General features: G+C 43.5%; 1 protein-coding gene across 4 annotated transcripts in view; it reads right to left on the bottom strand.

The window, feature by feature from the left end:
* RBM6 (RNA binding motif protein 6) overlaps positions 1-25,746 on the bottom strand; it is an 85,601-nt gene that overhangs the window by 34,480 nt on the left and 25,375 nt on the right. For 2 of the 4 annotated variants that reach the window (XM_024566202.3, XM_024566205.3), the window contains one exon: positions 12,640-12,713. The exons of the other annotated variants lie outside the window; for them this stretch is intronic. In XM_024566202.3, the coding sequence (XP_024421970.2) occupies positions 12,640-12,713 (74 nt within the window). Of the gene's footprint in view, positions 1-12,639; positions 12,714-25,746 lie in introns of those variants that run through there. 4 annotated transcript variants of the gene reach the window in all.

Raw genomic sequence — 25,746 nt, 5'->3', positions numbered from 1 at the left:
TGTTGGGCGGGGGGGAGATGAACAGTGGGGCACAGAGGATGTTCGGGGCAGTGTAACTGCTCTGTATGATACTACACTGCCATTATAGATAATGTCATTATAACTTTGTGCAAACCCAAAGAATGTACAACAGTAAGAGTGAGGCCTCATGTACACTACAGACTTTGGTTGATAATGAAGAAGTAATGTTCTAATTACTTCATCTAATTACTACACCTAATATCCTAATTACTTCTTTAAATTAATTCCTCCAGGTAAACTTGCCCAATTAAGTGGATTCACTGACTGTAACAAATATGCCACCCCGGATGGTGTGGAACGCTGAGTGTGGTGGTAGAGATGGGGCAGGTACATGGGAATTCTCTGTATTTTCTGCTTGATTGTTTTTTTTTTTTTGGTGAACTTAAAACTGCTCTAAAAATACAAAGTATATTTAAAAGGAAGAATATCCATTAATTAAAAAATAATAACAGCAGTACAGAGGTTACTGGAGAGGTTAACTTTTTCTTTTAATCTGTGTTTTCCTCATTTTCTACAGTAGAATGAATACCAATCATACAGTTTTTCACAGGGGTATGAAGTAACAATTCTGACACTACTTTGTATACATTCTAGGACTAAGCACATAAGTATATTGTGGATAAGAGCTAAGATTTTCACTGTTAGCAAAAGGAATTACAAATAAGGTTTAACAACTGACTTCCGGCCAAGATGGAGGCAAAGGTAGATACACTGTGCCTCCTCGCACAACCAAAAGAAGGACAACAACTTTAAGAACAAAAAATAACAATAAATGCCAGAAAATCAAACTGTATGGAAGTCCGACAACCAAGGAGTTCAAGAAGAAACATTCATCCAGACGGGTAGGAGGGAGGGGCAGATACAGGCAGCCAGGGCAGAGAGGATGCACAGCAAAGCAGTGGCTGGGGACCAGGCAGGGCTGAGGCCGGCAGACCAGGCGGTCCCACATTGTGTGCAGATAAACCAGGAGGAACAACTGGGGAGCAAGACAGACCACACAACCCAGAGTTCCAGCACAGGGAAATAAAGCCTCAAGCCTCTGACTGAAACAACCTGTGGGTGTTGAGGCGGCAGCAGGAGAAACTCCCAGCCTCACAGGAGAGTCCACTGGAGAGACCCACAGGGTCCTAGAACGTACACAAACTACCCACATGGGAAGCAGCACCAGAAGGGCCCAATTTGCTTGTGGGTAGCGGGAGAAGTGACTGAAAACCCGCAGAGAGTGAGTAGCCGGCATTGTTCCCTCTCGGACCCCTCCCTCACATACAGCGTCAAAACACAGCCATGTGGGCTGCCCCGCCCAGGTGGACACCTAAGGCTCCGCCCCTCACTATGTAACAGGCAAGCCAGCAGATACCAAAAAAAAAAAAAAAAAAAGGCCCAAATGAAAGAACAGATCAAAGCTCCAGAAAAAATACAACTAAGTGATGAAGAGATAGCCAACCTAATCAGATGCACAGCTCAAAACACTGGTAATCAGGATGCTCACAGAATTGGTTGAGTATGGCCGGAAAATAAGAGGAAAAAATGAAGGCTATGCAAAGTGAAATAAAGGAAAATGTACAGGGAACCAACAGTGACAGGAAAGAAACTGGGACACAAATCAACAGTGTGGACCAGAAGGAAGAAATAAATATTCAACCAGAATAGAATGAAGAACCAAGAATTCAAAAAAATGAGGAGAGGCTTAGAAACCTCTGGGACAACTTTAAATGTTTCAACATCTGAATCATAGGGGTGCCAGAAGGAGAAGAAGAAGAAATTGAAAACTTATTGAAAAACATAATGAAGGAGAACTTCCCCAATCTGGCAAAGGAAATAGACTTCCAGGAAGTCCAGGAAGCTCAGAGTCCCAAAGAGGTGGGGCCTAGGAAGCACACACCAAGGAATATCACAATTACATTACCCCAGATTAAAGATAAGGAGGGAACCCTAAAAGCAGCAAGAGAAAAGGAGACAGTTACCTACAAAGGAGTTCCCAGTAACACTATCAGCTGATTTCTCAATAGAAACCTTACCAAGAAGGGGCTTCGAACGCTGTAACAAAGGGCTCTGAAAATCTGCACTCACATTTATTTAAGGTTACCTATGGCTGTTTATTACGCATATTCTATTACTTTATTCTGAGATTTGTCTAGTTGGAGACTGTTGTGAAGTACTCCAAACACTAATATGGGGATTAAGAAAACCATAGTGCCATTTTCCAAGAGTGGGATGTAAATTCTTTATTTTTTCTTGAAATATTTTCATTTAAAATGGCAGTATATTGAGGAGGTTTATTGTATTTTTACCCTCAACTGAGGACATTTTTTTCATTGCTGAGAGATAGAGACAGAGGCAACACTGATGTTAGAAACACTGGTAGGCTGCCTTCTTGTGCACCCCCAGACCGGCATTCACGCCCCAACCGAGGATCAAACCCGCAATCAGGGTATGTGCCCTGATCAGAAATTGAACCCAGAGACTTTTGGTCTATGGCATGATGCTCCAATCGAGCCATATCGGCCAGGACTGTTGAGGAGTTTTAGATCTCTAAATCGGGTAGGAAGGTCTTTGTATTGATGTAAAGATTTACTTGTCATCCCTTTTCCTTTCTTTTTTAAAAAATATTTTATTGATTATACTATTACAGTTGTCCCACTTTCCCCCTTTATTCCCCTCCGCCCTGCACACCCCCTCTCACCCACTTTCCCCCCTTTAGCTCATGTCCATGGGTCATATAAGTTTTTTGGCTTCTACATTTCCTACACTATTCTTAACTTCCCCCTGTCTATTTTCTACCTACCATTTATGCTGCTTATTCTCTGCACCTTTCCCCCCCTTTCCCCCCTCTCCCCTGCTGATAACCCTCCATGTGATCTCCATTTCTGTGATTCTGTTCCTGTTCTAGTTGTTTGCTTAGATTGTTTTTGTTTTAGGTTCAGTTGTTGGTACTTGTGAGTTTGTTGTCATTTTACTGTTCATATTTTTGATTATCTTTTTCTTAGATAAGTCCCTTTAAGATTTCATATAATAAGGGCTGGGTGATGATGAACTCCTTTAACTTGACCTTATCTTGGAAGCACTTCATCTGCCCTTCTATTCTAAACAGAAAGCTTTGCTGGATAGATAATCCTAGACTTAAGTCCTTGCCTTTCATGACTTCGAATACTTCTTTCCAGCCCCTTCATGCCTGCAAGGTTTTTGAGAAATCAGTTGACAGTCTTATGGGCACTCCTTTGTAGATAACTCTCTCCTTTTCTCTTGCTGCTTTTAAGATTCTCTTCTTATCTTTAATCTTGGGTAATGTAATTGTGATGTGCCTGTGTGTGTTCCTCCTTGGGTCTAACTTCTTTGGGACTCTCAGAGGTTTTGAGGCTTTATTTCCCTGTGCTGGGTGGGGTGCGCAGTCTGTCTTGCTCCCCAGTTGTTCCTCCTGGTTTATCTGCACACAATGTGGGACCACCTATTCTGTCGGTCTCAGCCCTGCCTGGTCCTCCAGCCACTGCCTTGCTGTGCATCCTCTCTGCCCTGGCTGCCCATATCTGCCCCTCCCTCCTGCCAGTCTGGATGAATGTTTCTTCTTGAACTCCTTGGTTGTCGGACTTCCATACAGTTTGATTTTCTGGTAGTTATTGTTATTTTTTGTTCTTAAATTTGTTGTTGTCCTTCTTTTGGTTGTGCGAGGAGGCACAGTGTATCTACCTTTGTCTCCATCTTGGCTGGAAGTCCCTTTTTCTTTTTTAAGCTTCACTATAATATGATTACAACCAGGTTAGTGAATCCAGATCAACTCTTGAACGAAATTGTATCTATCCTTCCAAAGAAGCATGTTGACTTCATATGAAAGGTCAGCACCCACATTTTAAATATTCCCTGGAAAACTCTCTGACGTGTTAAGTATATCTGTTTAGAGAAATCACAACTTGTTTGGTTTTTCCAGTTACTCCTACCAAATGTGTAATCTGATGATTCCACACCCCCCATTTCCAATAGGCATGTCTGCTGGATAACAGAATATGTTAGTCATATCTCAGGCTGATTCTAAAAAACCTGGTCAATACGTCAAATGAGTCCCACTCTCCCTGCCCTCCTAATACCACCCACCACCCTGCAGCCTGTTGGGACAAGAAGGAAGTCAAGGAGAAAGATGCTTCATTAAGAGACAGCCCATGGCAAGCTGAGTCATCCTGTCTTTGGCTAACCACATCTCTTGTCCCCTTACATCATGGTTTCTCAACCTCGGCACTGTCGACATTTTGGGCCCAATCATCTTTCATTATGCGGCTGACTTGGGCATTGCAGGATATTTAGTGTCATCCCTGGCTTCTACCCACTAGATGCCAGAACAGACAACCAAAAATGTCTCTGGACATGGCTAATGTCCAGTGCTTGGGGAGGAAAGGAGAGGTTGTCAAAATTGCCTCCCCGTTCTCTCCACCCACTTTTAAGAACCTCTGTCTTACAAAAGATGATCAGGCCAGTGGGGTTTGTTCCCCTTTCCCCTGGCTGCATTGCTTCTTGGTCTAATGTTGACTAGCACGTGGTCTCTCCTTGTGTATCAGGCATCTGAAACCACCTCTCTCATGGGGAAACACATTCGTTGGTTTTCTGAAAAGCCAGACTAAAATCACAGTGCCCAGGAATGGAAGGTTTGATCCTGGCCCTATTTCCCATCCTCTAACCCCAACCTCAGGCCCTGCTCAGCAGGGGCCCCTCTTAGGAGGGTTGACAAGATAGCTCTTTAAGCCTTAATCACCTTCCAAAGCATCCTCTTGACCTGCCAGAAGAGCATCTCCAACTACCAAGGGAGGGTATAGTGGGAGGTCAAGTTAAATGATGCTTCTTTTCAAGAGCAGGGATCATCACTATTCAAAAATCTCAGCATTCGTGCTGGGTCAGGGCGGGGGAGGAGGGGATGTGCAGCGGTGGTGGAAGAGGGTATAAGGGGGATAAACGGTGATGAGAAACAATACAATTAAACAAATGAATTGGGGAACACATCTCTGCATTCAAATGCAGTAAAAAGTTAACATTTGGGGAATCTGAGTGCAAAGCACATAGTAATTCTTTGTGCTATCTGTGCAACTTCTAAGTGTGATATCATTAAAAAAAAAAAAAAAAAAAATCCCTGAACAGGAATCTTATCGGAGTAATGAAGATGTTCTAAAACTGAATTACAACGATGGTTTCATAACTTTGTAAATTTACTAAAAATCTTTTAATTATACACTTAAAATGGGTGAATTTTGACACATAAATTATCTCAGTAATTTTTTTCTTAGAAAAAAAGAACCTCTGTATCCACTTGTACTGGAGGTCACACACATGACAACAAGGTCAGTGCTGCCGGAAAGAGGCCGCCAAGGAAGACGCCCAGGAAGGTTTCATCACCTACACAGAGAGCCCCTCCATCACCCAGAGCAGCCCCGCACCTTCCTCCTCGCTCTGCCCCTCTCCCCAGGGGCCCGGTCACCAATAATCTGCTTTCTGTGATAAGACTTCTTTTGTTCCTATGTATTTTCCTCTGGATGCAGCATTTACACAGATTAAACACAAATTCACGTGACCACAGATTTTGGTAAAATACATTACCATTAGTATACAATATTAGCTTTACTATTCTCAGCATGTGAGATTAAAAACAATTATTAATCCAGATAAGCTTATCCATAATCATCAAAGTCATACCATCAATACTCTTAGTAAGAAATACCAGTACGGACATATTGTAACCACTACACTTTATTATATGTAATAAATATCTAGCTCATATATAAATGACCTAGAGGGTAGAATGATAACACCTGAACACTTGGCCCAGTGGAGAATGAGGCACTGTATTATACTATAACCTGCAAGTTCACCTCAGATGGAGAAGATGCCTAATGTTCAATGCCAGGTATAGCCTAAGGAAATTCTGTGATAAAAGAACTGTCAGAAACCAACAAGGCTCCCCACCACACAAGTGCTAGAACGGTCATGGTCCTCTGCACTCACACGCCTGGGTGCCCGTGCATGCGTCCCTCAGATGCTGTCAGGACAGGCTATCCAGCCTCCTTCCCTTTCCGTCCAGAAGTCCAGACATCCTAGTATTGTGGGAAAGGCTGTGGGCAACAGCACCGTGTGAAGCGGCTGCCAAAGACCAACACCCCCCAAAGCAGTGCTACCGCTGTTCAGGCATCTCGGATTCCCAAGAGGTGGTTAAGCAGCCAAGGAAAGGGAGGACAACCGAGCAGAGGCCACTGTTCTAGAATCACTCTTACTACCGAGCGCTACCACATGCTGGCCTCTGCAGCAAGCACTTCACATACATGACATACGCTAATCTCACAACTGCTCCACTACTGCTCCGAGGCAGGTACGACGATTATCCCTCCATTTTATAGGTGGGGAAGCTGATTCAGGCGTTATAATAGAGCCAGCAAGTAATGAAACTGGAATTCTAAACCTGTCTGTGCTCCTTAGCCTATATTGTCTGGAGGGGTACAAAGTCATAAATCAAAGTTATCATCAAGATCACACACTGCACTGTGCCTTTGTATAACCGAGCTAGTTAATTAGAATCATACATATCCTACCTGTTTTTTCAGTGACTGTCTATCATCAAGTTCCAAAAGGCCACAAAGACTGAAAATTAACACTTTGCACAATCCCATTTTTATAAAGTTAAACATTAACTAAATACACAAGCTGAAAGAGATATGACATCACAGCACAAGGTTAGACTATAGAGGCACATTTCCAATTTAGAAGAAATTAAGAACTAAATTACTTCAACCCATAGAAATGAACCACAACATGTATGGCAAAAATTATTATAAACTTCATAGGAGACACCCTGGAAGTTCCTCTTAACACTGCCAACTGATAAGTATTTCCTTTTCAAGTTCAAGAAAATTAAACTGAATCCAGTTTACAGCACCCCTTATAATTACATGAGAAAGTCTGAGGTACGGCAAAATTGGGGCTGGGCCACCAGAGCGCAGGGTTTTAAAGCCACAGGCTAGAGGTCCAGTGTGCTCGGCCCATACCCCAGGCCCCGCATGTGGGGCATCGCTGGCTCTTTCTGTTGGGAGAATCTAAGACTTGAAGGCCAAGGCCGGAGAATCTCCTAGAGAGGTCTGGAAGTGGTCCCCTGACAATCAACCCTGGTCAACAGGCTAAATGAGAAGTATTATTGATGCAGAAATAATCCTCCTGGGCAATACCACGTCCTTTTTAGCCATATACTCCAGGAAGCCAAGACTGGAGTTGCTGTTCACTCGAGACTTCTAGTTTCAGTCAGATGAGAAGTTGCTGTGGTAACAGACACTGGACACAGAGACATTAAGCCACCTACCCAAATCACACAGTAGGAGGGGGCAGAGCTGGGATGCAGCTCCAGGCAGTCTGCCTCTCGATATTCTGCCTCCGGCCCAGTCAAGACTCCACCACTGTACGGGCAACCGAACTGCATCATCAAATCACTAAGCCTTAAAGTCATTTTTAATTCTCCTGACTGCCTCCATTCTCCGGAGAGCAAGATCTTCAATACCTGTTGGTATCCGAGTTTAGAATGCATTTACTTTCTTCCCCCCAAAACCTCCACTGCGGGCAACCAGGAGAAGGTACTGAGATAGAAGTTTCTGGAAGAATGGCAGGACTCAAGCCACAAGTTATACAGCTGAGCCCTGGCCAGAATGCCACATTCTCCCCCGTGAAGCAATTTTAGGGAGAGGGTGCAGGCACACGACTTTGCAGGAATTTATAAAGATTTTGCTGTTGTTGCTATTAGGAAGGCACACCATTTATGTACTTAAGTGTTTCACACAGTGTTGCTACCAACTTGAGTAAGATTCCAACACGCCGGGTCTTCACCCATTCTCCCATCAGGGTCTCACGGGAGAGCCAGCAGGAACTTGTCATGGGGAGAGAACCCTAACCCAGGTGTTCTCTGAGAATCTAGCAGTATATTTCCTGTGCCCTGAACATAAGCTTGCCAGTGATCTCATTTTCACTGCAAGGACAGGCCCCCCCTACGCTGTGGCTTCCTTCATATACCTTCAGAAACACCCTGGCCATCCTGGTAGCCTCAGAACCCCAAACTCTCTTAACTTCCCTGACACAAATAACACCTTCGTAAAATTCCAAGCATTCTACAGCTGTAATGCTTGCACGGCAGAAAAGGCCAGCTGCTCATGCAATTTTCATGTCAGGTGATAACAGAACCCTTTCCCTTGCACTGTGTGAGGTCAAGCTGACGCGGTCACACAGCCCAGTCAGCTTTGGCTCAAGGAGGACACTGATGCTAAAACAGTTGAGCAAAAAATCTCAGGGAGATTAATTCTTCTCCCAGAGCCATCTTATAAGAGAATTTTAGTGAATATTTGGCCGAACATGAACAGGTAACAAACATCACATCTGCAAATTTGAGGAAATAAAATGCTAATTCCTACAGACCAAGTAACAACAGTTTGAGAGCATGTACTCAGAACTGGGCAACCACTGAAAGGGACTGACTCTCTAGCACAATGCTTCTTACTCCCTCCCAAGTCCCAGTGCAATGGCACACCCCACAAAAGGAAACAATATTCACTCAATCTCCAGGGATTCGGACAGCAAAGGAAACCTAAGGGTAGCCCTGGCCAGAGAGCTCAGTTAATAGTTAGAGCATCCTCCTGACATGCCAAGGTTGCAGGTTCAATCCCCAGTCAGGGCACGTAAGAAGCATTGACCAATGAATGCATGAATAAGTGGAACAACAAATCAATGTTTCTTTCTCTCTCTCCAATCAATAACGAAATGAAATGAAATGAAATGAAATGAACCCAGTGTATATGACACTGCTAGGAAGCACTGTGCCCGCAGGGGGTGGAATGAAAAGAAACTCTGCCTGGCAGTGCTTGCTTGCTTTCCGCTTCTTCCGAGACAGAGAAGGTGAAGGCCTGAGCCGGAAGACCTCTGTTAGAAATCACTTCCCGGCTTGGCGAGGTGGTGCCCCAAAGAGTCTGCCCGGCTCAGGACTGCTGCAGAGATGCCTACATTTGATGCCTCCCCAGTGACGGCACTGGGAAAGGGCTAGAGGGGCCTTGGTAATCATCTCAAACCACCTCATGAAGGCATATATAACCCAGAATATCTGACAAAGCAAGCTGGCAGGCTATAAATATCAGTCAATGATGAATAAAAATCATTGTGCATCGAGAGTCAGTAACAAAGAGTTATAAAAAAACTCTACCCAAAGCATCTCATCGAAACCTCCTCAGATGCACACACCCAGACTCTACTCAGAGACGCCCAGCAGAGGGCGACTCAGAATCTGTGCCGATCGGGGCTACAGACACAACCGGAGGAGAAGGGATGAACAGCCGGAGACGTTCTTCTTCCACAAACACCTGGTCTACGCACTCAAAGGAGCAAGGTCTTCTTCCCTCACATGTTATGTCTCATAGGTTTTAAACTACTGTGTTCCTGGGAGCTTGGTCCACATCCATTTCCTTAAAGAATATCCAGACAGGAACATTATGTTCCTAGAATTAGGATTGGAAATTACTTGACACGAACAAGGGGGAGAGAAGGAGGAGATGACTGTCTAATTTCAAATGATTACCAGGTACCAGGTGCTATGCAAAATGTTCTGTACATGTTTATTATTCACCAAGAGTCACTCTTCAAATGTAATGTCACTCCTCAAGAAGGTTCCCTGACCACCCCATCTAAAACTGCCCTATCACGCATTCTCTCAATACGAGCCTGTTTATTATCTTTACAGAGCTTAGCATCATCATATATTATTTTAAGTTTGTCTGCTCGCTTATGCACTAAAAGAGAATTTATACAATTTGTCTTGCTTACTGCTGCAGCTCCAGCCTGCTGAAAGGTGCCTGGGACACAGCAAGCCCTTGTGAGTGATGGGAACTTAAATGGGGAGCCATGGCAGATGTCATCTCTTTTGTACCATTCTCCCAACTCACTGTGTTTCATAGTATGATGTCATCTAATGCACACCAGTGCCCCAGGAGGCACTGATAACAGAGGGAACTGAGACCCAGGGAGGTTTAGAGACTTGCCAGAGGCAATCCAACTAGGAAGTGACATCTGACTGCAGAGCCTACACTCCTCTTTTGTGTGCTGCACACAAATTTCCCCAGAGACCCCATTCACAAAAGATTTTCCATCAGAACGGTTTCCACACATCTCGAGTGGTAATAAAGGTTATTCAAAGAACACTGACTGTATCGTGAAGTCTATGCGGTTCAGCAGGAGGAGACTGTTGTGCGGCTGTGCTAGCAGTACGCCCTCGGTCCCATGACTAGGGGAAGAATAAGAATCTAGGAAGTGGCCCTGGCTGGTGGGCTCAGTGGATTGAGTGCCAGCCTACAAACCAAAGGGTTGCCAGCTCTATTCTCAGTCAGGGCACATGCCTGGGTTGCAGGCCAGGTCCCCAGTAGGGGGTGTGCGAGAGGCAACCTCACATTGATGTTTCTCTCCCTTCCTTTCTCCCTCCCTTCCCCTCTCTAAAAGGAAATAAATAAATACAATCTTTAAAAAATTAAAAATCTAGGAAGTTGACTGAATAAGGATATGGTGATGTCTTACTAAGGAATAACTCCAAGGAATATTGAAAATGATATTAGACGAAAATTTGGAGTTTATTTGAGAACACCCTACGGAATCCATGAGTAAGTACCACATAGTCTTTGTCAGCTTTCTTAGTGTGAGATTATAAGGTCCTAGAAGACAGGGCTGTCCCTTACTTATACTGCTGCACAGAGTCCTATATGGTACCCTATGCATGAGGATGCCTGCCCATCAAAACACTCTGTCTCACACCTGGAAGAATCCCGGGCCTGCTCCTGCTTTGTTCTGCTGTCCCATTCACAGGAGAGAATCATTCACCAGGGCTCTGGATCGGTGGGGAGGGTGAAAGGAGAGGTGCCGCTGTGTAAATGAACATTGTCCCAGACGTGGCCCTAATACAAACCCTGACTGAGGGTAGCCTTGTTTTTAAAGAAGGCTGCCCTAGTTTCCTTGGGTACTACACTTTAGGGGGCTGGGTACTTTCGACAAGATTTTTTTGTTGGGATGGAGGAAGAGGCAGTTAAGGCACAATAATTTTTTAAGACCAAAGATTAAACATCTCTGATAAAAAGCAATACCCCTCTAGGAGAAACACAGTGAGTTGGGAGAATGGTACAAAAGAGATGACATCTGCCATGGCTCCCCATTTAAGTTCCCATCACTCACAGTATCGCTTAGTACAGAGGCAGAGGACTTAACGACTACCCACTGGTAAGAACAAGATGACTATGAACTAAACGAGTGTTCGCACATTAGGACAGACTGTCACATAAAATCAACCACAAGCATACAGCTCGGGACCTTCATTCTTCTCTCCCAATACTGGAAGGCTGCACAGCTGCTGACACATAATTAGTGTCTGTTAATTAGTGTGTGTTAATGACTGATTCGATAATGGACGTGGAACAATCAGCCAACAGCAACTCTGTCAGGAGGATGTAGTCCTAATCCAGTCATTCTCTGAGGATCTAGCCATGTTTGTTCCACTAACAACAGAGTTGGACACATCAGTTTTCCTCTAGTTGCTGCTTCTCCCAAAGGATTGAGAGATGTCATCTCCATAAGAGGAGAACATGGCCAAAGAAGGGAAAAGGTTCAGCGCAGTGAGCCTTGCTGAAGGGAACAAAGCTCTGATAAAAAGGGCCTTAGGCTGTAAAGGAGGAACTGCCCTCCAGCAATACTGCTCTTCTCCACCAGGGCGGGCCTTCTTTCAAGATTCTGGGTACACTGCATTCACACTCTTAAGAACAGGTAGTGGGTAATAAAAATCCAACTATATCACTAAGTTTCTTTCTCTCATTTTGCCGTTGGAGGAACTAGGACACCACAAACAACAACAACAAACAAACAAAAACTTTCCCCAAGACAAGAAGGATTGTATCTGTTTCATAATTCTTCCCAAAACTACCAGGCAGGGTTTAATAAAGACCCAGATGACTGACAGATCTAGGGGGCAAGCTGAATACATCTAGGTGTTTCAAACATAAAGTAAGGACAGATTCTGATTCACCAGCTTTCAGTACATGCAGCCAAGAACTTGAGTACAAAACTCCAATTTGCAAAGAACAGACGCGAACCATCCATGACTCTCTCTTCCCTGATGGCCTTCGTACGAAAGGAGCAGGTGCAGGCAGCTCCCGAGAGGCACAGGAGCTGCCACCAGCGGCCTTCACCCTAGGTCTGGATTAAGAGCACTGACCCAGAATGCCTGAGCCAGGCATCCTTGAGATCCCAGAAACTCAAGGATCGTTCTTTGTATCAGGATCCGTATCTCAGTCATACTCCGCAGGGAAGCCCTCCAGACCTGCCAGTTCTTTCCCAGCTATTGTCTTTGGAATGTAGTCCAACTACAACTGGGCTCTGGTATTTAAAATACACTGTGTGCCCATTAACTCTTCCAGAGGAACCTTCCCAGCCTCTTTTAAAGTTTCTCCTCACAACCGCTTTTTGGTTGGAATGTGGTATGCTCCAAATACAGATTTCTGGTACCTTTCCAAAGTTTCATCATTTGAAACCCTCCCTCCCATACATAAAAATATATCCTTCCAGCATCATTTGACCGAAGTATAAAGCAACCTGGTTGGCCTCCATGCATCCGATGGCATCTTCCAAGAGTGAAAACTCCACGCAGACATAGCCATAGTCGTAACCTGGGGACAGCATTTAAATACAGACGGGAGTGGTGTTAGTGCCTTGCAAACACAAAAGACAGACTTAAACCCCCTGTTTCTGAACCCCTTAAAAACACAAGCCCTCCCGACTAGCCCCTCCCTCCCCTATACTAGGCAAAGCTGCTACCCCCAAAACAGAAAAAAAGTATTGAAGGAAAGTCTGGATGTTTCTGGACTTTGAGTCATTCCAAAAAATGACTTTTCCTATTAACCAAGAAGACCCTCTGCCCTCTTTAGCAGTGATGGTCTGGGGAGGGCAACCCCACAGGAAACTCAAGTAGGGACCCAAAGCAGTTTAACCACAGGCCAAATCTTCTGGAAAAACAAAGTCAACAAGAATAGGAAAGTAGCTGAGAAAAACAAAAGTATCCCAAGAGAGGAAGTAGAAGTTATTATCCCACAGCTATGCTAACAGTCACCACTTTTCAAGCAGAAACCACCTTCAAAGACAGAAGTGCTGACAGACTGAGGCAACTATTCTGTTTGGATACCACAGGAGGCTTCTGGCTGGCAGAGGACAGACCATTTCAGGCCTCCTCTTTTTTTCCTTGTTTCAACTCAAGTCACAAGCCAGCTAAATCTTTACAAAAGGAAGAAGGTGTAAAAGCATAAAGAAGTACAAAGGGCTGGGTCCCAAACTGTGCTCATGCACCAAGACTGGAGGTGGGGTAGGCTCAGGGGAGAGAGCTGTTGTTAGCAATCGACACACACTGAAGAATGGTGCGTACCATTAGTTAACACACCCTTCACCTTTTTCCTGATCAAGCGTCATCTGTGGCTCTCATGACCCATGAGACGGCAAAGTCATGGGATTTACAGGCTGCTGAACTCTAACCCCAACCAACCCACCCTCTGTCACTTCCCCGCTGTGCCAGCATTGACTACAAAAACACACTGGTCAGTGCAATGCTCCCCAAGGGGCTCCCACGCCGCCCCCCCCACTGCCTCGCAGGGTAAAGATGCTCACCGTTAGGGGTGACAGTGTACAACTGGAACAGCGAGGAAAAGGTGTGATTTGTTCGGGTGAGAAACAAAACTCAGGAAAAGAAAACACAAAACCTGGGACAATTCTGACCACAAGGTGTAACAACAGGAAACCACTAGCATTGATTTAAGGTATCAAAGGCCAAAAATCAAATCAAATCATATTAAATTAAATTATTAAAAAACTAGGGCAATGGAAAACATAACTCAAAAAGTAGACCACGATTAGTAAAATGGGTTGGATTCTTTGTCAGTGGAGTGAATGGCCTGAAATGTTTTATTAAGCTATAACTTAAGATTTGTTAAATACTCCAAGTACTTTCTGAAAAGTTACAGTGGTATGAGTTGATTGTTGCTTTGAATTTTTTAGGAATGACCAGGAAGAATAAAAGAAAGCTGCTGGAAATCTCCGATTTTCTACCTGATTTCACAGTTCTGACCATAACCCCTGTAACCTCCATTTAAACTTACCACAAAATCAGCCTCTTCTTATTAGTAACTCTTTGAAGAAATGAAACTAGTTTCGATAAACTGTGTGTGTATTTGTACATATCCTATTAACAACAGAAACTGTTTTGTTATTTAATTCCTTTCAAGCGGACTCTCTTGAGCAAATGCAGTGCACGTCTCATCCATAAAACATTCTGCACCGTGCAAAGGGCTCTGCGTGTCTTTGGGAAACACTGTGGAAAAGCAGGAAAACCCAGGTGCCTTTTGTCACCGAACAGCCACTGCAGACACTCAGATGCACGTCCACAATCAGAAAGGGGCAGCCACGGCATGAGCAGGGATACTCTCAACTGTGTTGATGCCCGCTATGTAAACACGAGGGAGCATCCAGGAGTGTGGAAAACAACCCACAAAGGAAAAAGGAAAACAGGAACTAACACCAAACTGGCAAAGCCTTGAGTTTCCCTTCCACACTTCCAGAAGGGACTATTGTGGCCCAGAGGAGCACACAGAATCTGTAGACAGAGAGAGAGAGGTGGGATCCATGACAACATTCATATTCTGCTAAAGGACAAACAGATACTAAAGTCACTGGGAAGGAAAAGATACAGTCTGCAGGAGACACTGAGAGAATCCAATAGCATCGTTATACATCAACCCTGCAATATTGTATGTTGACAATGTACTTCAGACTGAATATTAAGTTCACAAGCCCAAAGCTCCACTCAATTTCTTATGCCCATAACTTTAGCCATCAAAGAATAACAGAAATTTAAAGTTTAATTATAATGCCTAAAACTTAAAAAATAATTCAAGTTTAAAAAGTATACAATCTTGATCCCAGGCATTTTGTGTGTCTAAGACTTACGGTTGTACCATAATGACTTTCAGTAATTAACAAAATGGATGATAACACTAAGTAATATTTACATAGCCCTTGCTGCTGCAAGGCTATAATCAAAATGCTTTATATATATTAACTGAATCCTCACAAGACTATCCTATGAGGCAAGTATTACTAACCACATTTTACCCAGAAAGAAGCAGGCAAAAAAAAGAACAGTGATTTGCTCAAAATCACCAGTGGTAAGTAGCAATACTAGGCTTCAAACCCTATGTCAAACTACCATTTGGGAAGAATGGAATTGGCCCACATGAAATCCATCACTCTGACATCTTATATGCGCTTTCAATTCTCCTCCCTTCAACTACGCATAGGAGTTGCTGGTTTATAATAAGACAGATGAAACAAAGATATGCACTGAGGATTACTTGGTGAATCTTTGAAAGCTGCCATTATGGTTCTATTTTATTTAGTTCACCATCTGCACCAACAACTGGCTATATATACTTAAATATATATATATATCTTTTGGTTTATATTTTCAAGCAGTTTTCAAAGTCCACAATTAATCCTAGGGCTGCTTCCTCCATGATGGTTCTCTGGGCCCAGGGTAAGCTCTGGTATTAGGAAATTCTCACGCTTATTCAATTCATTTCAACCTCATCGACAGTAACAATGCCTTCTGAGCACAGTGGACAGGAGTGCCCTTGTCCTCAGAGAGCTCAGTCTCATAAGAGTTATGACAAGTAGGTGCCCTGGCTCAGTGGATTGATTGCTGGTCTGCCAATCAAAAGGTCGTGGGTTCAATTCCCAGTCAGAGCACACACCTGGGTTGCGGGCCAGGTCCCCAGCTGGGGCATACAAGAGGCAACCAATCTCTCACACATCAATGTTTCTCTCCCTCTCTCTCCCCTTCCTTTCCCCTCTCCCTAAAAATAAATAAATAAAATATTTTAAAACGTTATGACAAGTAGATAGTCATTGACCACCTCAAGATGCTGTATAAGTTGAAAAAAGGAGTTATTCTTTTTTAAATTGAGCTGTAATTGACATACAACGTCGTATTAGTTTTGGGTGTACAACAGACTGATTTGATATATGTATATATAGCAAAATGATATATTCAATTAGCATCCGTCACCACACATAGTTGTAACGCTTTTTCTCACAATGAGAACTTTGAAGACCTGCTCTCTTAACAAGACTCAGCACACAGTACAGGGTCGCCAACTACAGTCACCATGCCGCACGTCCCCTTCCTGGGACTCGCTTGTCTAGGAATGCTTCGTTCTTACAGAGCCAATGATCTTGCCCAATTTTTGTTCACTTCAAAACAAACAAGAGCAGCCATGAGCAGCCATGAGTAGGAGAGGAACCTTCACAGGTCTGCTCTTTTCCCCAGCTCAGAACACTTCAGGCTGGTAGGAAAAATGGTGCAGGCCTGGCAAAGGACCACCCGAGAGAGGAGCAGCATGAAATGCTGCAGCAAAGTGCCCACGCACAGAGATGGTCACAGAACAAGAAAGGTCCCAGATCAGGGGGTGAGGGCTTCTTTGCACTTCTGTACCCCCAACACGAGCACAACACCTGGAGCACAGTGGCACTCAGTCAGTGATGTCTCATCAATTGCGATGAGTGTGTCTACTGGAGCAACACACGGGAAACATAATTTCTAGAGTTCCGTACATAGGCAGAAGCTACAACACACTCACCACATGCTCTCAGTCAAGCCACCTCTCTCCAGGCCTGGGTTATCCCATATTCCAAGCAGCACTGATACTAACTCCTTTGTGGGGGGCTGAAATGAGATAATGCATTTCAGTGCCCCTGTGCTCCTGTTATGTAGTACTATGAGACAGCTGCCTCCGTGTTGCAGCTAAAATTTTCACACTGATGAATTTCCTTGCTAATTCCTAATGTATGCTAAGAATATTCTGCTTCTCCCACAAGCTACAGAGCTATTTTCATTTTGAGTGGGAAGAAAAATATGGCCCATAAACATTTTTCCCACTGCCTTGGCCCTAGTGCAAAAAAAGCAACAATATACCACTGTCCTAGGGGGCTCGGGAAAGGTTCCACAAAGACAGTGGCTTCAAAGCTCAAACCTGGTCAGGATGTGAGCAGACCGCACTGGCCCAGTGCCTCACCTACTCCAGAAGTGAACTAGCATCCAGAGAAGGGCCAGACAAGAGGCATTTTGTGAGACTCGCACCTTGACCAGACCACGAGCCTAGGTCACTTGTGTTCTGTAGTGGGGAACGGAAGCCCAACTGAAGGCACAAGGAACCAACCAGATCCAATTTTGGGATCCCTATCTGTGGTATCATCAAAAGATATTTGGTCTTTGCTCCAGTTTCTTGGCACAGAGTTTCTAAAAGTCTTGGAATTTCCTGAGTGATAAGGGTGATATGAGTGTCTTTTGTTCTAATGAGGTGATTGTGGCAGACAGAAAGACTGATTAGAAGCCTGGAACTTTCAACCTCACCCCAACTTCCAGGGAAGGGAAAGGGTCTGCAGATTGAGCCAATGATCAATGGCTAATGACTTAATCCATAAGGCCTGCACAAATGGAACCTCAATAAAAGCCTCTGAATGACGAGATTTGGAAAGCCTCCAGGTTGGTGAAGAAATCCACATTCCAGGTCCTTTCCAGACCCATGCACCTCTGTACCTCTTCACCGGGTCCTGTACAATAAACTGTTTGAGTGTTTCCCTGAGTCTTGTGAGTCCTTCCAGCAAATTATCACAGCTGAAGGAGGGAAGTGAAACCCTCCAACAGAAGTGTGGGTGACCTGGGGGTCTGATACGTGTGACTGGCACCTGAAGTAAAGGCAGTCTTACGGGATTGAGCCCTTAAGCCTATGGAGTCTGATGCTAACTCTGGGAAGTTAGTGTCAGAACTGAACTGAATTATAGGACAACCACTTGGTGCCAGAATTGGGTGGCAAACACTGCTTTCCATGGATGTCATTCTGGAACATGTTCAAGCCTCCCCCTCTCAATTTACCATCAGTTTGGCCCCCGCCCGGCTTTCTGCCAAGTTCAACGACAAACACTACCATAATCATACCTTACAGACAGCACTTGTCCTCCAAGCAGCCATTCTAAAACGCAGACTATTTTCGATTAAGGTTTCCCCCCAAAAGTTCCATTTCATGAGAAAGGCTTGTACGTCTGCCAAACACATCCATTATCTGATATAAGAGGTGAGCACTTTCGAGGCTTTGATATTAGCCCAAAAGCTAAAATGAAAATTTTAAATTTTCTAACAAATATAGAATTTTAAATCACTTACAATGATATAAACAGCAAAATAGAAAACTCTTCTCCCTCAACATAACACTACTGCGGTTTTAGAAACTAAAATTAAGGCTGACAGTCCCATTTTGTGTACAACTTCTCGGGAGGCTCAACTCATCCAATGTTTTATTTCCAGAGTCTGCACATACGTGCTAACTTTACATACTTTAGGGTTGAGGCAACACTTCTCAATATTTAGCCAAGTATTATTTAACCATCCACTCACACGTGAGCTGCGCTGCCGCCAGGCACGGTTATAGCACGGTGTGCGATACAGGACAGCATGACTAATGTTTTCTTCTTTGATTTGGAGGCAAGCAAAGGCAGGAAATCACTTAGTCTGTGGCACAAATCCAGCTGACAGGTCACCAGGAAAAACCTAGTAAAGTTATACTAAGCAATGACTTTTCTACTCTGTCGCCAACACTCAGGAACATTTGATTCACTGTTCTAAGTGACATTGTCTAGTCACTTTACCTCAGCAGAGCTGTCAAGTACTAATCCACAGCACCTCCCCCCACCAGCTCCTGTAACAAGAGATTTTCTAACAGGCATTTGACAATTATGACAACCAACTTCACCTCTGATCAATGCAAAAAGCACCTGTGGGCATTCAAATCAGACACAGAACAAAGAAGCAGTTTTGTTTGTCCTGCTCCTCCTGACCCTAAAGCAACGGAATGAACTATAAAAGATAGAGATCAAGCCAACGAATAGCTTTATTTTCTCTTTCCAGGCCAACCTAGTTTTTAAAATAGTGGTTCAAAAAATAGCAGGAGGCCCAACAAAACCAAGAGAAGAGAGAATACACAGCAAAACTGACATTCTTTCAACAGGACTAAGTCCCACAAATGAAATATTATACCGTTTCCCGGTCCTGGTTCCCAAGGTGCATTTTGAGGTGGTTTCAGACCACTCTAAACATCTCAAAGTGCTCCGGACCATTCAAAAACTCCCTGAACAGCAAAGCAGCCCTCTTTTCGTAGGAACAAATGATAGAGAACTGTCCCTTATATGAGAATGAAACAACCAAGACCTTTCTAAGAATTTATCAATTCTATAACCCAAATACGTTTTAGAGGTTGAAATAATTATTTTCCAAACTTCGGGTGGGGTGTCCACAACAGAGTACACAGAAGTCACATTATGAAGTGTACACCTGAAATTTATGTTATTAACCAATGTTACCCCAATAAATGTAATTTTAAAATAAATTTTTAAAAAGATTTTATTTATTTATTTTTAGAGAGAGGGAGAGGGAAGAAGAGAGGGAAAGAAATATCCACGTGTGGTTGCCCCTCGCTCAGGCACTGGGGACCTGGCCTGCAACCCAGGCCTGTGCTCTGACTGGGAATCAAACCCATGACCTTTTGGTTCTCAGGCCAGTACTCAATCCACTGGACCATACCTGCCAGGGCTAAAGTTAAAAAATAAATAAATACATGCATTGGAACAGGGGTGCAAGAGCCTTCCAGAGAGCACACAAAAAAGGCAGGTCCATCTCTATGCGCTCTTCTCTGCTTCCCGTGTAATCCTTCCAATGCCCACAGAGTCCTGCTTTCCTTCTGCTTCGCCTCTAAAACTCAGGGGACCGTCACTAACAATCATTCTCCGACCAATGATTCCTCCAAGCATTCTTTTGCACTTTTTTAATCCTGTTGCCTCTAAAAGTCCTCTTCTTGTCATTCTCTAGTAACTTTAAGATTAGAAATCACCAGACACTTTTCATCAAGTTATCCAGAGTAGTAAATTCTTCAAACCGTCAGCCAAAAAGAACCCATAACTCCCAGATTCCTTTACAAAAACTGAGTTACCAGGTACTGTGGCCTATTCAGAAGAAAAATACAGAACCCATACCCATCTTCCACAAAAACCGAAGACCTTTACAGTCAAAGATTATATTGTTTGTGTTCACCAGCATAGCATCTCCATTTCAACACTTGTTTGTATTGGTTGGATGAATGAGCCACATACAGGGTGGGGCAAAAGTAGCTTTATAGTTGTTCATATGGAAAATAATACAACAATAAATAATAATACGAGAATAAGCTCTATGTTTTGTGTACTCATAAATGTAAACCTACTTTTGCCCCACCCTGCATTTGGCAGGTAACACCAAAGAATGAATTATTAAGTCTTTCAAGATTACAGAGGGTTATTTTATTTAAAAAGATGAAAATGTAACTATATTTTATAAATAGCATAACTGAGACTAGGGACAATTACTGAACTCTACCAGAAAGGTATAAGTACCAGTTAGAGACCATTAGTATCTGTGCCGAAACTCTGTAAATGTTCGCTAAACTCATGAAAATACTTTTAAGAAAATCAACTTTTATATGACTTGTCAATCAATTTTCAAAAAGGTGTATTTTTTAAAACTAACATATAATTCACATACCATAAAATGCACCTTTTTAAAGTGTATAGTTCAGCCCTGGCTGGTGTGGCTCAGTGGACTGAGTGGTAGCCTGCGAACCAAAGAGTCGCTTGTTCGATTCTCAGTCAGGGTATATACCTGGGTTGCAGGCCAGGTCCCCAGTAGGGGGTGTGAGAGAGGCAACTACACATTGATGTTTCTCTCCCTCTCCTCCCTCTCTTCCCTTCTAAAAATAAATAAATAAAATCTTTAAAAAAAATGAAATGGCCCTGGTTGATGTGGCTCAGTGGATTGAGTGCCAGTCTGCAAATCCAAAGGTCACTGGTTCGATTCCCACTCAGGGCACATGCCTGGGTTGTGAGCCAGATCCCCAGTTCGGGGTGTGCAAGAGGCAACCACACATTGCTGTTTCTATCCCCCCCTTTCTCCCTCCCTCCCCCATCTCTAAAAGTAAATCAATAAATAAAATCTTTTTAAAAATAAAATAAAGCAAATCCCAAATAATTCTAAAAACAACTAAAATTAACCCTAGTTCCAGTACTTCCCCCAGGCTCACCTGATCCCTCCAGCACAGCATCATGGGATTCTTCTCTAGCTAGGTGTGTTCCCCATCAGCCACAGGGTCCATCCACTGACTCTACCAGATTCATCCGACCCCCCCCAAAAAATGCCTCTTCACTTCCCGGACATTCTTATTTTTAAAGCTCTGCAACCTTTTCTTAAAGCTCATCTGTAACCATCCCCCCGAGTATGATACCACCCCTGATGAGAGTCCCGGTTGAAAACAACATCTTCTGCAGTTTTTCACGTGACAAGTAAATGTGTTATTTCCCGTTTAGCCGATGGTCAGTGTTTTTTCCTAAGAACTAAAATTGTTCCTTGTCTAGTTTGTAAATGCCAAAAATACTACAAAAATGTGTTTGCATTGTTCAGCTCTAATGTATTTTTCCTAAATGACGTTCAGCTCCTGTGTCTTTTGCTGCTCCATTGGGGACGCTGTAAACTTCCCGCGGCCGACGTCACGGGTGTCGATCCGGTGCACGGTGGATTTCTGCCCCTGCACTGATGGATCATCTCTGGCTTTCTTCTTCCTTTTCTTAAGGAAGGCACTTCTGTTTTACCAAAATGGAGGTATAAACTCAAACCATTTAGATTGTGAAAAATAAAAATATATAAGCCTGTTACCCTTATTGAATGCAGAGGGTGCGGGGGTCTCTAACACAACGTCACTTTCAGTATAACCAAAATGCTAGGGTAGGAGACCAAGTGACCTGGTAACTGCAAATGCCCACCTCCTACAAAGAACGCTCCTTCCTAGGGCCGCAGAAACCGCCCGTCCGCTACACGAACACCCACAGAATCGCAGCACAGCACTGCACCTTCCCTCCACCGCCCCTCAGGTCCTCTGACTCCCCAACACCAGTTAATGAGACAGTCCGAAAGTAATCCTGTCGCACTGCACTTGCTATAGAGAGTTACATTCTACATTTGAGACTTATTAGGAAACAATCCAGGAATTATATAATGTTTGCTTAAGTGACACAATTCCTTTGAAAACAAACCACAGCAAGCTTACACACTGTACAGTGTGCAAGAGCATGCGTGTCTGCAGGCATGTCGCAGAGACCCCGCGTGAACGAGGGTGTCCACGGCCATCGCGAGGCCCCTGGAAGACGTGTGCTACACAGACACAAAGCACGACTGAGCACGAGACTACTGCTCCGGCCCGGCCCTGTAGAGCAGAACTACACCAGTCGGGCTCCTAAATCTCATAGACACTCTCTGCTTGCAGGTGAGTCTCTTTTACAGTAAAGAACACAGTCAACCTAATGCAGTGGTTTCCACAATCCAGGGCGCACCAAAATCCCACGGAGGGCCTTAAGAGCAGAGATCTCGGGGCCCTGCTCCCAGAGTTTCTGACAGGGGGAGGGGCTGAGGTAGTGGTGACACTGCTGTCCATGACCCGCTGGTTCCCCAGCGCTCCACAGTCTGCCTGTTGACAGAGGCTGTTCATTGTAGTCTTTATCTTGCAAGATTTCTGCTGATTGTTTAAAAATAAAATACATCAGCTTTACGCCAGGTTTTTAATTTTTAATTGGAAATCATTTCAAAGTTACCAAAAAGTTGCAAGAATAATAGTACAAAGAACACACTCATATACTCCTTACCCAGATTTCCTCTCCTGATACATTCTGTATGTGTACTTTATCATTATTCTCTTCCTCCCTTCTCCATATACATCAAATATTTTTTTCTAAATCATAAGAAAGAAAGCTGTATACATCAGGGTTATTTACTGCTAAAAATGACCCTGATATGTATTTTGGAGTGTATTTCCTAACAATAAGGATGTTCTTTTGCATATAACCACAGTAGTTACCAATTTCAGTGAATTTAACATCGACACACCACTTCCACAGTCAACACATAAAGCAGCTCTGTCATGCCCCCAACCCCCCCTCCTGCTTCCACTTCACTGTCAACCCCTCCCCTAACAACCTGACAATTACTGTTTTCTACTCCTACAATTAAGAGTTTCCAGAATGTCATATAAATGAAATCATACAGCGTGCTAAAACGATGATCTGCACACTGTCCCTCTCGTCCCTCTCGGGAGCACAACCACACCTTTCCAACGCCCCGCCCCTCCCCCCAGGCACCATTACCTTGACCCTTCTCTCTCCTGAGCTCCAAGGGCCCTTCTTTTGTCTCTGTAACTTCTTTCCTGAGCCCATTTCTTCTATGGCTCACTTCTACCTCTGTGACTTTTTAAATAAACTTTCTTATAAAAATAAAAACAGTAAAAATTGTGATCAAATGCATGTAACATAAAATGCACCGTTTTAAAGTGTAAAAGTCAGTGGCATTAAGTACGTTCACCACGTTATGCACCCGTCACCGCCATCTAGTTCCAGAACATTTTTTCATCCCAAAAGGAAACCCCAGGCTGATGAAGCAGTCACGCCCTGTTTCCCTCTTCTCCAGCCCCTGGCAACTACCAAACTACCAATCCACCAATCTACTTGTTATCTCTATAGATTCACCTATTCTGAGCACAGCATACAAATGGAATCATACAATATGTGGTCTTTTGTGTATGGATTCTTTCACTTAGCAAGTTTTCAAGGTTCACTGAAGTTATAGTACGTATCGGTTCTTCATTTCTTTTTATGTCAGTGTGTATCTTTCTGAGTAGTTCCTTTCACGCAGCACAATGCCTATGAGAGCCATCCGTGTTGTTACATGCATGAGTAATTTCTTCATCTTTATTGCTGAGAAGTATTCCCTTCTATGTATTACAAGAGTGTGTTTGTCCAGTCACCAAGACATTGCACTCCTGATACTTTCCCGGATATATAATCATGTAACTCAAGGTAATTTACAACAGGGGGTTGTAATATATTTGAAGATGGCAAAAGAAAAACTTGAATATATACAACATATATAAGTTCACAATCCCTTATACGTAACTCCAAAATGAAAAAAACCCTTAAATATAGAGTTTCTTGGTAAATTTTCAGTGAAGTTATTTGGACAAATCCCAACCTCGATGATACTAAGTCTCTTTATAGTCTTGTTTTAGTCCTCTTAGTGAGAGCAGTCATATATTTTGCTGTAGAAATATTATATCTGATATACATCCCACTGAGGAATACAATTCATATATGATCTATGTACTTCATTACCTTTCCATATGCAGAAAAATTTATAAACTCATCTGACCCGACAGACTTTGGACCAAAGTTGTGACCTTGTACTTACACACTCTAAATGAGACAAAAATTCAATTGTTAATGACTAGAGTCAGTGAGCAGGCATTCATCTCTCTGTAACAGGCTGGCTCCCCATTACATCAACCAAAGCATGAACTCTACCCCTCGATATCCCCCACTTATAAGCAATATTTGTCCTGCGTGGTCTTTGAAGGTTATCATACCAGCCTTAAAAAATTGACTGCCATTTACAAAATCAGCTTTTCTACTGAAATTCACACACACATCTTTTTAAAAATAAATGTTGCCCTGGCTGGTGTGGCTTAGTGGATTGAGCATTGGCCTGTAAACTGAAAAGTCACCAGTTTGATTCCAGGTCAGGGCACATACCTGGGTTCGGGCCACGTCCCTGGCTGGGGCACGTGAGAGGCAACCAGTTAATGTTTCTCTTGTACATTGATGTTTCTTTCCCTTTCTCCCTCCCTTCCCCTCTCTCTAAAAATAAATAAATGAAATCTTGAAAAAAAAAAAAGCAAATATTGAAGTTCTCAGAACACATGATTGTTTCCAGGCACATTCTCCAGCAGACATGTAAGAATGCACCGCTGTGACACTGAAGCCACCCTTTAATGCTCCCCACCTCCCAAGAGGTCACAGTTGCTCCATATACACCACAGACACATTCATCCCATGCGTCCTGGGAGCCGGGCGGTGCCAGGCAGAGCAGCAGGAAAAGGGATGGACCGAGACAAACAATGTTCCCACTTTATGAAGCTAACTCTCTAGTCAGAGGAATAAGACACACAAAACCACTAAGAAAAATATAAAAATATCAGTGATGGGTCCTATGACGATAAACTAGGATATATTCTTAAATGACTGAGGAGTGATTTTAGATGGGATGGTGAGGCAAGGCCTCTGAGAAGTGAAACTGAAGCCCAGAGCTAAACCCCCGAAGACAAGTGAGGATCCGAGGGAAGAGCAGCGCAAGGCCCTGACAGAGAACACAGTCTGCACCAGTCGAGGCCTGGAGAAGAGGGCGGTACGGCCCGAGCACAACAAGAAAGGCAGAGAGCAGTACAGGATGCGGTCCAACAGCCCAGGGCCAGCTCACGCAGGACAAGGAGTTGGGAATTTCTTCCAAGTAACATGGAAGGCCACTGGAGGATTTTAGGCATGGGAGTAACATGATCTGACTGGTATTTTTAAAAGTTCACTCTACTTGCCACACAGAGATGTAATATGGATAACATGGGACTGGTAATCCAATCTTTTCATTAAAAAAAAAAAAAAGAAATATATATATTTAATACAAATATACATTAATATATATACTTAATA

This window comes from Desmodus rotundus, chromosome 8 (assembly GCF_022682495.2).
Source record: "Desmodus rotundus isolate HL8 chromosome 8, HLdesRot8A.1, whole genome shotgun sequence".
Classification (NCBI taxonomy): Eukaryota; Metazoa; Chordata; class Mammalia; order Chiroptera; family Phyllostomidae; genus Desmodus; species Desmodus rotundus.
The sequence above is the reverse complement of the archived record's forward strand: the minus strand, read 5'-3'. Positions and strand labels throughout refer to the sequence as shown.